Raw genomic sequence first — 15,163 nt, 5'->3', positions numbered from 1 at the left:
ATTCACTGGTCTAGTGTAACTCTTTTCTCACCTTGACCCTGGTCTAATTTGGCTTTCATCCTGGTTTTTATCCTTGACTTCATTTTTAACTCCATCTGGCAACACATGTCTCCTGCTATAAGTTGCCTCAAAGCTTATAAAGGTGAAAATGTGATGAAGGATAAGATATTTAGGGTACAAAAGGGATAATTCACATCAAGGTACAAAATCAATTTTGAGGCTAGAGGGTTCATGAAATATTTTCAAGTGTTATATATGGTACTGTACCTGCTGATGGAATCCAATTTTCAAGTTTGCACTGCTCCAAGATAGGGGAAATATTTAATGATAGGGAGGGGAATCCCTCAGGAAATTATACAAGCTGTTAAAGTCATAAATGTAAGTAAGGAAGGAAATGAAAATATTACTCATTCCAGCAGCTTTTCTTGGGGGTAGGGAGTAAGGAAGCATCGGTTTCCTCCGTCAGTGATGTTTTCCAGGTACACTGCTCTGAAATTAAATACCAAGCCAAATATGCAGCTCCACATCTCATGTCAGGACTTTCTCCCTCCTGTTCCTTTACTCTATATTATCTGAACTCTGTCTTCACATTTTACAGAAGTCTATAAACTCTAATAATTTATGGTTGTTGTAAGCTGTGACTTGAAGATGCCGGAAAATGTTGATATGAACAGAAATCCAAGATGCTTATTTTACCTTCACAAAGAAACAAGCATTGAAGGAGATTCTGAATTTAAAATGTAAACAAAACAAAACCTAAGCCCGCACATTGAGAGCTGCGCTTCAATTCAGCCCTTTCTTGGCTTGGGGGCTGCAATATATTGATTGGCACAGCTACTGGTGATTAATTTGACACTCAATGCAAAATGGCTAAGCAGGTTTTCCCAGGCAAGTCACAAAATAAGCGTTTTAAAGAGATCATCCTCAAGTAGCTAGCAGACACTAAAATTATGGTGGGGAGTGAAGAAGGAAGGGAAGAAGTGAGAGAGAGACAGAGGAACAGAGCGATTTCTGTCATGGGTTCATTAGTAAAACAGTAAATTTAAAGGGGAAGAATTGTTTCCATTGTCTGTGAAGCAAGGAGTTCTATTATCCCTCTTTCTTTTTGTTCTGCTTGGGAAATGATCAATGTTTTAAAAGGAAACATACCATGGGTGGTGTCTTAAAAAAATAAAACAAAATATGGATAGTATGTGTAATGGGCCTGCCCTGTTCCACCCTGTGCCCTATTGTCTGATAATGTGAACAACAACAGAGAGAGTCTTTGGAGAACCGGTGGGGGATCTGGGCTTTTTCAGTTCAAATCAGATATTTTGCTTTCTTTCTCCTAGATGAGCACAAAGCTTCACAAAGAAAACAGTTACTAATCATGTGCTCTTTTTATTTTTGTACTAGGCTGTTTGCCTTGGTGTATATTTTCTCCAAATGAAGAGGCTAGTGGGGACTGTTCTCTGCTTGCTTTATCTGCCCCTTACTGATTCTCACAAGGCCGACATTCCATTGAGCTGAGCAAAGAGGATGCTGAAAGCTGAGGTCGCTTTCTCCAGGGGCCAGCTGGTGCCCCTGAGCTGCCTTCCCCTCTCCACATTCTCATACTGAGCTACAACCCGCATTTCCCAGAGATCAATAAGAGCCTGCAGAGCTACAGGAACCTCAGGCTCAGAAAAGAAGCTAATTAAGCAATTACACTGCCAGTTGGAGGTCACTATAATACTCAGCCTTCATGAAGGGGAACCTAATGAAACCACTTTCTTGAGCTGACCACACAGCTATCCCCAACCAGTGGGTCCCACTGTGGTCTTAGCAAGAAATGCAAGTGTCAGTGCAGACACTCTGAAGTTAATTAGCACCAGAAAAACACTGGGAAGTGATTGAGAAGAAAGTGCAAACATATTACCAAATTTGTTGAAACGTGACTGTAAACAGCTCCCAAGATTCATCCCCATTTTAACAGAAGTCCAAAAACTCAGTTTTTGTCTTTTTTCATTAAATGTGTATGAAATACTAGAAAATACACCTCTGCAGTGTTACCTAAGTCCTCACACTGCTTAATAAAGTGAGATCCTATATTAATTCCGGCAGGTGTTGTCTGCAGTTTTGCACCAAAGCACTGATCACTGCAGGAGTAGAGATGACAAGAAGTCATTTATTCAGCCATGCATCTATTAGGAATTCATGTAGCAAACAGATTGGTGCCTTCAGGTACAAAGACTACTGCCATGGGTTATATGAAAGCGGATGGAAGTTGTGCATTATTGTTTCATTTTTAAACTTTTATCTATTTCTCCTACTTGAAGAATTTTGCCTTTAGTACCAAGAGTAATGGCTTAGAGTCTTAACTTGCCCCAACTTGGGACAAATGGGGACTCAGCCTACTACAAGAAGACCTCTCATTTTCATATCCAGAGTACAGAAACAGAGTCCTACCCAATGCCTGGTGTACTTGTGTCTCAGAGAGTGAACCTGAGCACCTGTTCAAGTCTGACTTTGACTCTGAGGATGACCCCCCCGCCACACCCACCCACCCATATCACCTGACCTTTAGAGTTCACTACATCTGCCCCTTGTTCTCCTCTTCCCTGTCACAAGCACATATTCTAACCATATGCTCTTCCCCTGTCTCTCTCTTTCTGCTTGGGTTTCCCAGACACCCACTAAAAACTAAGCCAGGAGTGGTGGCATATGCCTGACTCGGGAGGCTAAGGCAGGAAGATCCTAAGTTCAAAGCCAGCCTCAGCAATTTAGTGAGGCTCTAAGCAACTTAGCAAGACCCTGTCTCAAAATAAAATATAAAAAGGGCTGGGGATGTGGCTCAGTGGTTAAGCACCCCTGGATTCAATCCCCAGTTCAAAAGAAAAAAAGAAACAAAGATCCACAGGCCATAAAGAGAGAAAATAGTTGTACTACATCCAGAAACCAGGACCTATCTGTGTCTGGCACATAATTAGCACCAAAGATTGAATGAATGAATGGAACCTAGACCTCCTGACTTCCAAGCAAGGGCACTTTCCACTCCATACTTGAATTCCTAACACTCTCCCTTATATTGATAACTGAAGTCTGGGTTCCTTGGAAATAAAAGCCAAAGTGGCTCCAAAGTAACCCTTATTTTATTTTCTTCCTCTTTTATCCAGTTCCCAGTTGTGTGTGTGTGTGTGTGTGTGTGTGTGTGTGTGTATGTAATTCTTTACCAAAATACTTATTCTTAATTTAAGAAATATAAGGTTTTCATTTTAGTACTGGTCTTGCTATTGATTCCTACCTAGGCTTGACCCCGAGACCCTTCTATACCTCAATTTCTTTTTCTTTAAGTAAGTAGATGACACAAAATGATCCCTCATGTCTCCTCTTCCAACATCAGCATTCCATTCCATGTATCTACGTGTTTATGAGTGTTAGCCATAACCGTTAAATTAATATTTCCACTCTAACAGTCCAAAATTATAGAAGCTTTAAAATATAACGTATCTGGCCCCATCTAAGCATAATTTACCTTTGTATTGAATGGTGCACTCAAGCTCTATTAAAAATTCCCTGAAATAAAAACTATCTGACAGCATCACTGGCAGCTGGCTGTCTTTCTCTTTGCTAATGACTCTGTCTAAGCAACAGGACCAAGAAATTAACTTGACTGTCTCCAAAATGAATGAGTGGCTTTGTATGAACTTAAACTGCAGAGATTATTATGTAAGATATTGGACCTTAGGGCAGATTTCACATCCAGTGTCCATTTGGTCATAATGATAGATGGCTACTGCTTCAATACCTGCCTTCATGAATCCCTGCACAACCAACTCTAACTTGGAGCCAAGCCTCCAGCCTTGCCAGAGCATTGCCCCACCTGGCTCCAAACCTCTGCAGATCTCATGTCCCCATAATTGGGTCCATTTGGCAACTACACACAATGAATCTTTACCCTAATTTACCTGAACACACCTTTTTTTTAACATTCTAAAATTTCGTTATAAAGTGTTTTATGAATTATAAAAGCAAAGATGGCTTTGCTTAGATAAAAGTTATGTGATTTTTTTTTCATTATAAATCAGTAAAAAGATAAAAAAAACCTATGTTAGTCCATGTGTTCCAATGTCTCATTCCAGAAAATATGAAATTTATAGAACTAATCTGGCTCCTCTTTGGGTCTCTATGCTGATAACATGACTTTATCAGTTATTGTATCTCTTGCATTCAAGCTGCCTCTTTTCCCACCAGCACCTCTCTCTCTTGACAAAATTTTAAGTGTCTCTATTATTTTTAAAAAATAACTTTCTGTCCATCTTGTCTTACTCATGGGTTACTGCCTTTTGTCCCTACATGAGGAGTTTCTGACCCATTGTGATCTAGAACTTTCCACTACTACCCATACCAAATTTGCTTCTTATAAGGCTACTGGAGACTGAGCTCAGCAGCTCTGTTTCAATCTTCATCCTCATTGACCTCTGCTGAGTTTGACATCTTTAACCATCCAATCTCCACATCTGGCTTCCCTTTGGTTTCAACGAGACCACCCTTTTCTGGTTCTCCATTTACCTCTGTGGTAGCCCTTATTGAGTTTCTGTTTCCTCTGATTCTTCCTCTGCACCTTATATGGTGGTGTTTCCCCTACAAGTTTACTTCTTACAAAAAGTTTTCTTTATAAAAATCCTCCTACAAGTGACCAACCTACTCCCATGACTTTAACAGCCCCCCCAAATATACAGAAATCGCTCTAAAATGCATATGTCCAACTGAGACCCCATCCTGAACACTGAACTCCTACTTCAGACTCTAAGGAATCCTTAAACTCAAAAGTTTCTAATCAAATTCATTATAGCCTATCCCTCTACTCAGTTAATGCCTGCATCGTTCTTCAAGAAAGTAATGCTAACTGCCGCCTCTCTACCACCCCCCACCCTCCACCATGTAACTAATCCCTACAAGCTGGTGATTACACCACAACAGTTCTCCAAATGGCCCCACTCCTAAGGCCCCTGCCCCATATGAGGCCTTCATCATCTCTGATCCAGGCTTTATCCAAACAGCCCATGTTCCTCCCTTTCCTTCTCCGTCAACCCATTCTTCATACTGCTGCTGTTTTTATTGTAAAATTCTGTTCTGAGAAGTTTATTCCTGTTTCACAGAAAACTTTCACTGACTTCCTGCTTCCTATAGGATAATTTTGAAATTTCCATCAGGGCATAAAAGAGTGTATCCACCTTGGAAGTCTGCTGTTGCCCTTGGTCTCCACATGCCCCCAGCTCCTGTCTATACTCCAGACACAATATCTCCTTTCCTGTCCCCAGAGGTCTATGTGTGTGCCATTTCCAATCCTTCCCCCACAGCCTCCCCTTCTGGTCCCATTGCCACATTTCTACTAGTGAAAGAGATTCTGTTACTTAAAGGTCACCTCCATTGTGAAAGCGTTCCTGGTTTACAGGCCCCAAAGAATCAATCCTGCTGTTTTCTCGTGATCATTATGACAGTATATTGAGTTCTAGGCACTCTAAGTGCTATGTGCTCTATTCTGAGAAAGACTCTTCAGTAAGTTCTTCTGCTGAAGAGTGTGAGGCCTAGATCAGAGAAAAGAATCTCTGACTCTGGCTGCTAAGCCCATGGCTCCTTCTAATATTCCACACCGCTTCCTTCTCCCAGAGCTCATTGAATACACTTCTCTGGATGTGTTCACATCAGCAGTAGCAGTAGCATGATTATGGCTAATGCAAACTGTGAGCCTTGTATGTGACAGTAAGCAAATAACCCACACTGTCTCATGCTGGGAGCCATTAGCCAAGTAGGTATGACAATTTCCTTGCCAGCGTACCCCATGTTGCTGACATTTTGCAGTGACATTGAATGTAGGTGACCTTGCTCAAGGACCAGGGCGGATTAGGGTGTTCCCGGTTTAAGATAATCGGGTTTAGGGCGTTCCCAGTTTAGGTTCCAGGTTTAAGGTTTAAGATTATTCCTGCTGGGAATAGGGCGTATCCTGCTGCCTGAGTTCCCCTTGAGTTCTCACGGGATTCAGAGTATTTTTTGGGAGACAGAAGCCCAGTGGAGGTGGATTTGGGCAGAGAACGTGGATTTCCCCAGAACGTGATTGTAGACGGCTGGTGTGAGTTCGGGAATAAAGAGTTGCTGTTTGAATCTACAAGCTGTGTGGTGGCTCGTGATTGTGTGCCCAGCCAGACTGCGGCAGTCTCAAATAGCCCCAAACAAACTTGACACGGGTGGTCTCATTATCCCTATTTTAGTTACTGAAAATGTACCTGAAAGATTAAATTTCTCCTATTTACAAATGGCGAAGTCCAGTCTCAGCCCCAGATCTTGCCCTGCAGAGCTAGATTTCTCGGCCACAGCATCATGGTGACACACACTATTGGTATGGTTCACTTTCTGTGTCAGTGACTCACTCAAGTGCTTAGAGGCATCAGGTTCACCATGCCCCTTCTGCCCACTACCTGGGCTTCTCCAATTACTTCGTATAGGATTCTCTGGTGCTGATGATTTATCTCATCTATGTTTTTTTTGTTGTTGTTGTTTGTTTGTTTGTTTTTGTATTTTGCCTTATTTTCCCAACAGAAATCCTCCCACTACCTCTATAGGGGCTTATTTTCCATCTCCATGTCTATGGCCGGATCATATTTGAGTTTTCACTTACTCCTGTTTGTTCCCCTCTGCTACAGTTTGTTAAACCAAGCCCCGCTGCACGCTGAGATATGGCCATGATTACCAGAAAACTCTCTGTGTATTTGTATCCCATGTAGGTGGAAAATTTTCCTCGCGACCACAGAAGGGAAAAAACACAGCCATGTTGGGTGTGTGCCTTTGACCTAAGCTTCGGTTGGGTCACACGTTGTGCATGGTGAGTTCTATGGATTATAGACTTTACCAAAGAGAAAAAGCTGTACCTGGCACCATGCAGAGTAGGTGAGGCAACAAGAGGCAGAGAAATGCCCACAGCAAGCAAAACTAGGAAGAAACAGTTTGCATCTGGTCCATTAAACGTCTCCTGGAAACCCTTCTTTTGCTCCAAGGTTTATTTAACCTTTATTCCTGAAGCCATTTTAGGAAAGTAAAGGGATGCCGGTTATTTTCTAGTTATTTTCTTTCTTCAAACAGCACATACCTTCTCATTGTTTTGCTTCCAATAACTGCTGTTGAAAAGTCAGCATTGTCTGCCACTTCCTGAAAGGTTAGTCTTTCCCCACGTACCCACTCCCTTGACTGACATTAACATTTGTTATTTATCTTTAGTTTGCTAAAGTATGTTTTTCTATTTATCCTGCTTGGCTGTTTGGGTGATTTTATAAAGTAATATCTATCTATCCTTGGTTTTAGTAAAAGTCTTAGTCATTAGCACTTCAAATATTACTTTTGCTCCATTTATCTCTCTTTTCCTTTTAGGATTCCAATTAAATGCAAGTTAAACCTTTTCTATATGTCACCCGTGTGTCTTAACCAATCTTCTGTATTTTTAATCCTTGTGATTATGCTTTTTTCCACATGAGTCTTCTGATTTTTCATCTAGTTCATTTTTTATTCATCTTAGTGTCCTTCTGCTGAGACTTCTTAATTTTACTACTGCATTTATCAGTTCTAAAATTTTCATTTTTTTCCCATACTTACAATGTCACTTTTTATAGTTTGCAATTCCCTGAATGAAGGACATGGAATGACAACCTCCCACCCCTACCCGGGAGAAAGGATGTGTCCTGGATGGGGAAGGCAAACAATAGGCTCTGGGCTCTGGACTTTCATCCTTTCCCAATAATAATGAGCCCTGAGTGGAGAAGGCAAATGGTGGGATATGGCTTCTGCACTTTCATCCCAGTAACAATGGATTTCCAACTTTTACAACTGATTTCCTGATTCAGACTTTCAACCTGCACAACTAGTTTCCTGACTGCCCAGCCAGCGCGTCCTAAGTCTCTAATGATTAAGTCACACTAAATATTCTGCTATGATTAACTCTCATTAAACCCCATTAAAAACAGACCCCTTTTGTAACCAGTTGCCATTTTCTCCCCTGCAAATGTGCCATTCTGTCAATGCTTAATAAAGAATCTTGCTGATCCACTGAGAGTCTGCTCCTGTTTTGGTTATTTTTGCTTACACCGATAAAAGTTTTATTTTCACTTTTATGTATATGAGCTTAGTGATCATAGTCATCTAGCCACCTGTGCCTGCTGGTTTCAATATCTGGAAAATTAGTGGGTGTGCTTCCATTGTCTGTTACTGGTGCCATGTCTTGTTTCTATTGCATTGTCTTCTGATAAACGTGAACACAGTTGATGTCTGTTGGATATTGACCTAGGATGATTTTATCTTTCTTTAAAGATTTTAAATTAGTTTTTCCAGAAACCCCATGCCTACCTGCATGAGCAATACACAAGACCCTCTTATTATTCCAGGGCTTGAGGTGTGTGGGGTCCACTTGGGTGACTTGAAGCTGGGCTATAGTCTCAGTGAAGGCTGCTTTGCCTTAATTTTACCTAGGATATGTATAACATACCAGTACTTTCACCATACTCAGACCCTGGACTCAAATTTTAGTCCTCTTTGCTCTGAGGTGCTCTCAGAAGTATTGCTAACCTCTTCTGGATAAGCAAATGCCCTATACGCAAAAACAGTCCCCAATACTATATTCACATCCCTCCTAGATATAAACTCCAAAATTTCACAGTACCTTATGAGTTCTTTGCTGCTTTTAGAAAGATGCTGTTAAATGTCATCCAAAATTTTAAATTGTCCTTTTTAGGAGAGTTGGTCCCAGTAAGCATTATGAAAAATGGATATCCTACACCTTAAGTTTCCATGATGCTTTGCTAACTTAGACTCTAAAGGCTCATTTGGAAGGTGAACATACATTCATAAGTCTACTAAACTTTTATTAATGATTTTATAAATTAACACTTAAAATATACTTGAAACAGACAAGACTGCTTTGAAAAATATGAAGAAAAAAAACCCCTCAAAACTCTTGAGTTTTCTTGAATTAAAAAGAAACCAAACCAGTTGGAGTTTGTGTTGGAAACTGTCAGGAAGCGAAAATAGAAAGATCCCATTAACCATGAGGATCTGGTTTATATTTGAATGAAATGTCTATAAATACAAATGAAACAAGGAAAATGTTTTGATAGAAAATCAGCAGCCAAAAGTTTTAAACTGAAAACAAAAAGAAAACTTCATTTACTCTTACATTAAACACAAAATATTAGTTTCAGGAAAGAATGCTTTAAACAGCAGAAAGTTTTTATCATTTGACCAACTAATAGCCATATCCCATCTCCCAACCTGTTCAGCCCTAGTAAAAGACTGATTTGTTAAAGTAGCAAATCAAGATATCCAAGAAAAGCAGACCCCTCTGAGAACCCTAGAAGCTTAATAATAATTGATCTAAACTAGTTATTGATGAAATCTATTCCACTATTCTTTCCAGATTCCCTTTGAAGCCAATTCTGGCCAACAAAATGTAAAAGGAATTTTTGAAAATGTTTGCTTTCCTGATTTAAAAAAAAAAAAACATGGAAAAGAAGAAACAGATAATATTCTTTGTTCCTTTCTCTAGATGTGAACACAGATGTCAAAAAAAAAAAAAAAAAAAAAGCCTATAGCCATTTTTTGGTAATTAAATAATAAACACAACAAAAGACAAAAATGATAAAGGAGAAAGTGAACTGCTAAACCCTGCTTTATTATTGGGTAAAAAAAAAATGGCTTTATATGTTAAGTTGTCAATAGTTGCCTTTGAAAATACCATCACTAATACATTCACTAATGTATTCACATGGTTTGAGTTTGACTGGAGACAGTGCTTGAAATTTGTGCCACTTACCAAAATACAAGAGTCTGGAGGTTCAAGGTCAAAGTCAGTGAAGTTCAAGAGAACGCGGTGATTTTTCTCAACTTGAATGACCCAAGAACACTCAGTGTTACTCCTGTAGTGATTGGGGTAATTGGGAGAATGGATTTCTCCATTGGGAGCCTGGAAAATCCCACCACAACCTGCAAGTGGGAAACCCAATTCAACAATGAGAGGAATCACTGTTGCTTAAACCAGCCTATTACCTGGCAATATAGATCAATATGCTACTTTGCTTGACTATTAGTCTTACATGGTTCTATTCTAAAAACTTTGAAGAACTGAATATTTACATTAATTCATTCATCCCAATTGAACTAAAGAGACATAGATAATACTAAGGTAATGTTTCAACACTTTAAATACTGACACCAAAAGTTAGTCAAAATAATAAGGAAAAATAAGTCCAAATGAAATCATGTTGCACAAAGCCATGAGATGCCTTCTAGTTGTTCTTTAAAATATAGCATACTGTATGAATAGTCACTTCCAAAATATTTGAAAATCTAGTAGCATATGATTTTGTAAATAACTTAATGCTCGCTTTTTACAATTTAAATATTCTAGATGCAGTACAATTACTTAAGTTGTTTTTAATTCCTATAATGTAATCCAATACCTGGTAATAAAATCCTTATCGATGACCATCATGCCTTTGATTCACGATAACATAAAATAATAGTAAAAAAATTTGACACTCATTTTCTAGTAATTAAGAGTCATCTTGGGGGTAATCTAGACACTGGGTATTATAAATTTATACATAATTTACTTAAGAGAGATTACCATATTGCCTTAGATTTGAAAAAGTGAGGCCATAAATTAGGTAGCCTGGGGCAATACCTCTGTTTGGCATTCCTAGCTGTAGACTTTGGGCAAGTAACTGAATTTAGGGATAAGCTTCTGTTTCCTCAGTGGTTAAGACAGGATATTAAATAGGCTACACTCAGAGTGTGGTTGTAAGGATTAAATGGCATAATCTTTGCCATAGAAAAGTATCTGGCACACTGTAAACATTCCACAAATGCCACTCTTAGTAGTACTAGTAGCAGTTGTATAAGTTAATGTCTATTAAAATATTTTGTGCCACAACAGGTCATTGATTTATTAGACTACCTAAGATCTTGGGCAGAAAGATATTATACAATGCATGGCAATTTCTCAGAACTGGCAAATTTAATGTTTACCATTTTCGCATTTGCCACAAATCCCAAGGTCTCTACTATGGCACAAGGTAATTTGCCGTTTATCGAGGACAGAGACTAGGCACAAGTCCCTTGGCAACTGAATGCATGTAGCCAGTCACCCTAACTGTTTTTACAGTGAACTTGCAAACTTGTATCTTGTTTTCACTTAGGCGGTGACATGTAGATAGATTTTTCTGGAAGAGTATATGTCAAAGCAGTGTTTGTCATTTGGGACATCACAGAATCATCAGGGTGTAACCTTAACACATTTCTCTAATCATTTCATAAAATTTAACAAGGGCTCAGCATAAGTATGGTAAGGGTATTTCCTTCGATTCACTCACCTCCAGGGACTTCTTGCCACGAGGCATTGAAGCCTCTCCCATTTATGGAGCTGTCGGTCTTAAATCGGATGGCTAGTGCATTTCCAGTGCTGGAGACCTGCATGGGATTCACAGATGACCTCTGGTAGCACAACTGGGTTAATCTGGGAGAGTAGAAATCAGGGCCTCCATAGACCTAATACAGGGATGGAGAAAAAAGGACTTAAGAGACATATTTAAGCAATTTCAGCCCTTCCTCTACCTCCTTGTACTCTTGAATCTATTATGATTAGAGACTGAAATGTAAGCCTCCGTGGGTGGGAATGAACTATAACCCTGAGCTGAGTTTTCAAAAGCACTCCCTTTGCCTTAGGACACACAAGTTGAATCACCCACAACACGCCTGCTTCCTTCATCAGCTGGAACTGTAGAGGTGGACTAAGTAGATTATTCCAGAATCTTCCCTATTTCCTTCCTCATGGCCTCTTCCTCGTGTTTCTGGAATTTACTGCTTTCTATGGCAGAGACACTTCAGCTAATAGAGTCTTAAGACTGATTTTCCAACTCTTATGGGCACATAGGAATAATAGTAGAATTTCGTATGTTTATGAAATTTGGGTTCACTGAAAACTAGTGCTTTTCTAGTTATATTGTTAAGAATTTTTTTTATCTACTCTGCACACTGAATATTTTATAAGATTAAGCATCAAAATATAATGCATTTGCTTCTTTAGAGGAAGTGTGCTCTGGAGTGTACTAACAAAGGAAACACTATACATCTTCCTGTACCTGCTCCCAGGAGCCTGAACAAGAGCCTCCTTGAGAATTACCCCAGACTCTGCAGTTCCTAGATGACTCCTTTAGCACCACCATACTTGGCTTCAGACCTCGTACATGCCTGCAAATTTGCCCAACTCTCTGTCTGACTGGGATCCAACAACTCCATGACACATTCCTCAGAAAAGGGTCGCTGTGGTCCCACCTCCATGAAGCCTCACACACTGATTTCTGAATCTTCCCTAGATTCCTCTCTAGTATGTGTGAAATCAAAAAGAAGATATTGACCCCCTCATCTTCAGGTCTTGTCAAACTTGAATTTGTAAGGAGAAAGGCCACTGTGGATGACAGTTTTCAAGTATATTGGTAACTGAGTCCTTCAGAACTTCAGAACTGCACACACATACACACATACACACACACACTCGCCATGTACACAAATCTACACTCAGGGTCAAAGCCAGGAAAGGGCTCTCTGGGAGGTCTGTGGCTCAGTGTCCCCCCACCTCTTCCATCTGGGCAGCTCTCTCCCATTCCTCAGGCCTCCCGGCCCACCCTCAGGCCCTCTGCTGACTGATAGGGAAACCACTCAAGTGTTCTCTGGAGAGAGAGAGAGTGAGAACAAGAAGCCTGCTTTGGGGGGTGGAGTACATGATTGGAATCTATAATGACTTCTTTGTCTGATTAATTCCCCCCAGCCCTGTGGGGAAAGGCCAAAATGAATGCAACTGCTGTTTCCCAGAGGACTGAGCACAAGGACTGTAATTGCAAAGGAATGAAGCAAGCCACTGCTTCAGGCTTATTTGTATTAGAAGGAGCTGATGTTTGTGTGGCCCCCTAAGTGCCATCAAAAGCAGGACTTCAGGAAGAGCCTCATGTGGCCCTTTACACATACACATATGCAAATGGAAGGACAGAGATGGCTTCTTGTTTAGGGTCCTTTCCCATTTTCAAGAATTCCCTACCCCACCCCACCCCCAGAGCATGCCACTGACGGCATGTGCTCCCAATCACCCAAGCCCAATACCCCGCCGCACTTTTAAAGAGAACGCTGAGCTAAGTCCTAACAATGAAAACCTGCACGTCGGCAAAATATTCTTTTGTTTTCTCTGCTCATGAGTCCCCTTGAGATCACAAACATAATGGGTATGAGTTGGCTGGCCTAGAAGCCTCCAGAAGAATAAACACCACCGATTTTGACATTCTTTGCTTCCCCTCTCGCTGGACTGAACTCACAAACCAGCACCGCACAGAGAACAGCCAGCGCTCACTGCCCACACCAAGCAATTGTCCTGGTTCATTACACCAAGGAGTGGACTTCCTTTCCTGCAGGATGCCAGCTCAGGCTCTCTCTGCAGAGCTTTCTCAGAGATCGAAGTAAAATCAGTGTTTCCATGGCCAACACAATAGAATGGTGATTTGGGCTTTCACAAATAAAACCGATGGTTACCATGTGGGCCAAAGAGGAAAGAGATGGAAAGAATTTCAGGGTGTGGTTCATCCCACTACAGCATATGACTACACTTTGGGGGAAAAAGAATTGGTCTGATGATCAGAGATTAAAATGTGTTTCTAGCAAATGTTCAGGAGGGAGAACATTTCAAAGCCTACGGTTTTAATCTGTTTTGAACATTTCTTTCTGCTCTGTTAGCTCCATTTATTGTTACAATCAAGTCAGCATTCCGGGGTTATGAGTAACCACACGGCTATTGCTTTAGGCAACTGACCACTTTCTGGATGGTGATTTTTGAGGGAAAAAAAAAAAAAATGGCTCCGAGTTATATCTGGTGAATCCCATAAGCCCAATACCTGGTGACAGTTAGGTCCCACTTGGCTGCACTCAGTGGATCAGTGTGCAGCTGAGACATGGGCTGAATTTCTAGACCAAGCATATAACAGGTATATAAACTTTGAAACCTACTGCTCACATGCTATCAGTGACTAAGGAATGAGGGATGGAAAAAAATCATTTTATTGTTATTAGCCCAGATTTACCACAGTACTTTCCATCTGAGTTGAACATTTCAGAGAAGCAAAAAGGTTTTGAACAAAAAGTCCAGGGGTTGTTCCTTTCAGCCTTAAGAAGAAAACTTTCCTCATACATTTAAGGACCTTGAGATTTTCCTCCAAACCCTGCTCTTAATGGGACTTGGGAGACCACTGCAATGTCAGCTTGTCCTAATAAAAATAAACCCCAAGCAGATTGCTGCCTTTTCTCAGAAACATTTCTGTGCAGGCATGAGACCTCTCTGAATGCTGCCCGATGCCCCTAGTCCCTAATTTTGTCTCTCTGTTATTTAGGCTGTTTGCAAGGAATGACCTCTCTCTCTGCTTTCTCACGTAATGGGTGTGACAAAAAGCACAATAAGCCCATTTACATTTTGCCAAGTGGGCAACAATCACATGCACTTTGGAATATGAGAGTGAAAAGTTTGGAACATGCACATTGCTGTGGAGGATCTGCTGCCAGCCCTCTGTAAGTGTTAAGGGGTTTTATGTAACCAGTAATATCTGTGTTGGCAAGGGAAACCATTTGCGTGCTCCATATGTGAGTGTTAGTCCAACTTCATATTGAGAGTGTGAACTTAGGGAGCTGTCTTCTGTCCTACAACCTTTTTCTACTCTGAGATGGAATGACTTGTCAGCACACTGGCTTTGAAGACAAGGGAATGGGTTTGATCCAAGACCTTCTAACCATGTACCCAATTCCATTTCCTGTAGCAATGTCCTGCCGCAGAGAGACTTGTGCAACTCAATGTAATTCCTAGTGACTCTCCATCCACTCACGGAGGGGATGATTTTAGAAGCCCATTTCTTTTCAAGGTGAGAACGTGTTTTGTAATCAGATAAAGTTTTTTAAGTGTTAAAGTTTTCTATGAGGTACATCCTACCCATTTTAATCTCTTGCAGACTGAAAACATCTATGGTTTTTACACTGATTTTCAGGGAGCATTGAGTAATAACCAGGTTCACTTTTTAATCCTTTCACTCACCATTCACGTGATCATGCAAAAGCCCATTAATTTAAGCCTTGA

General features: G+C 40.5%; 1 protein-coding gene across 1 annotated transcript in view; it reads right to left on the bottom strand.

The window, feature by feature from the left end:
• Positions 1-15,163, bottom strand: part of Cubn (cubilin) — a 275,809-nt gene that overhangs the window by 128,286 nt on the left and 132,360 nt on the right. The window contains exons 30-31 of the mRNA XM_071619663.1: positions 11,373-11,547; positions 9,815-9,984 (exon numbers count right to left, since the gene is read on the bottom strand). Coding sequence (XP_071475764.1) covers positions 9,815-9,984; positions 11,373-11,547 — 345 coding nt within the window. The remainder of the gene's footprint in view (positions 1-9,814; positions 9,985-11,372; positions 11,548-15,163) is intronic.

This window comes from Marmota flaviventris, chromosome 12 (assembly GCF_047511675.1).
Source record: "Marmota flaviventris isolate mMarFla1 chromosome 12, mMarFla1.hap1, whole genome shotgun sequence".
NCBI classification, from domain to species: Eukaryota; Metazoa; Chordata; class Mammalia; order Rodentia; family Sciuridae; genus Marmota; species Marmota flaviventris.
This window is presented reverse-complemented; position numbering and strand designations above follow the sequence as displayed.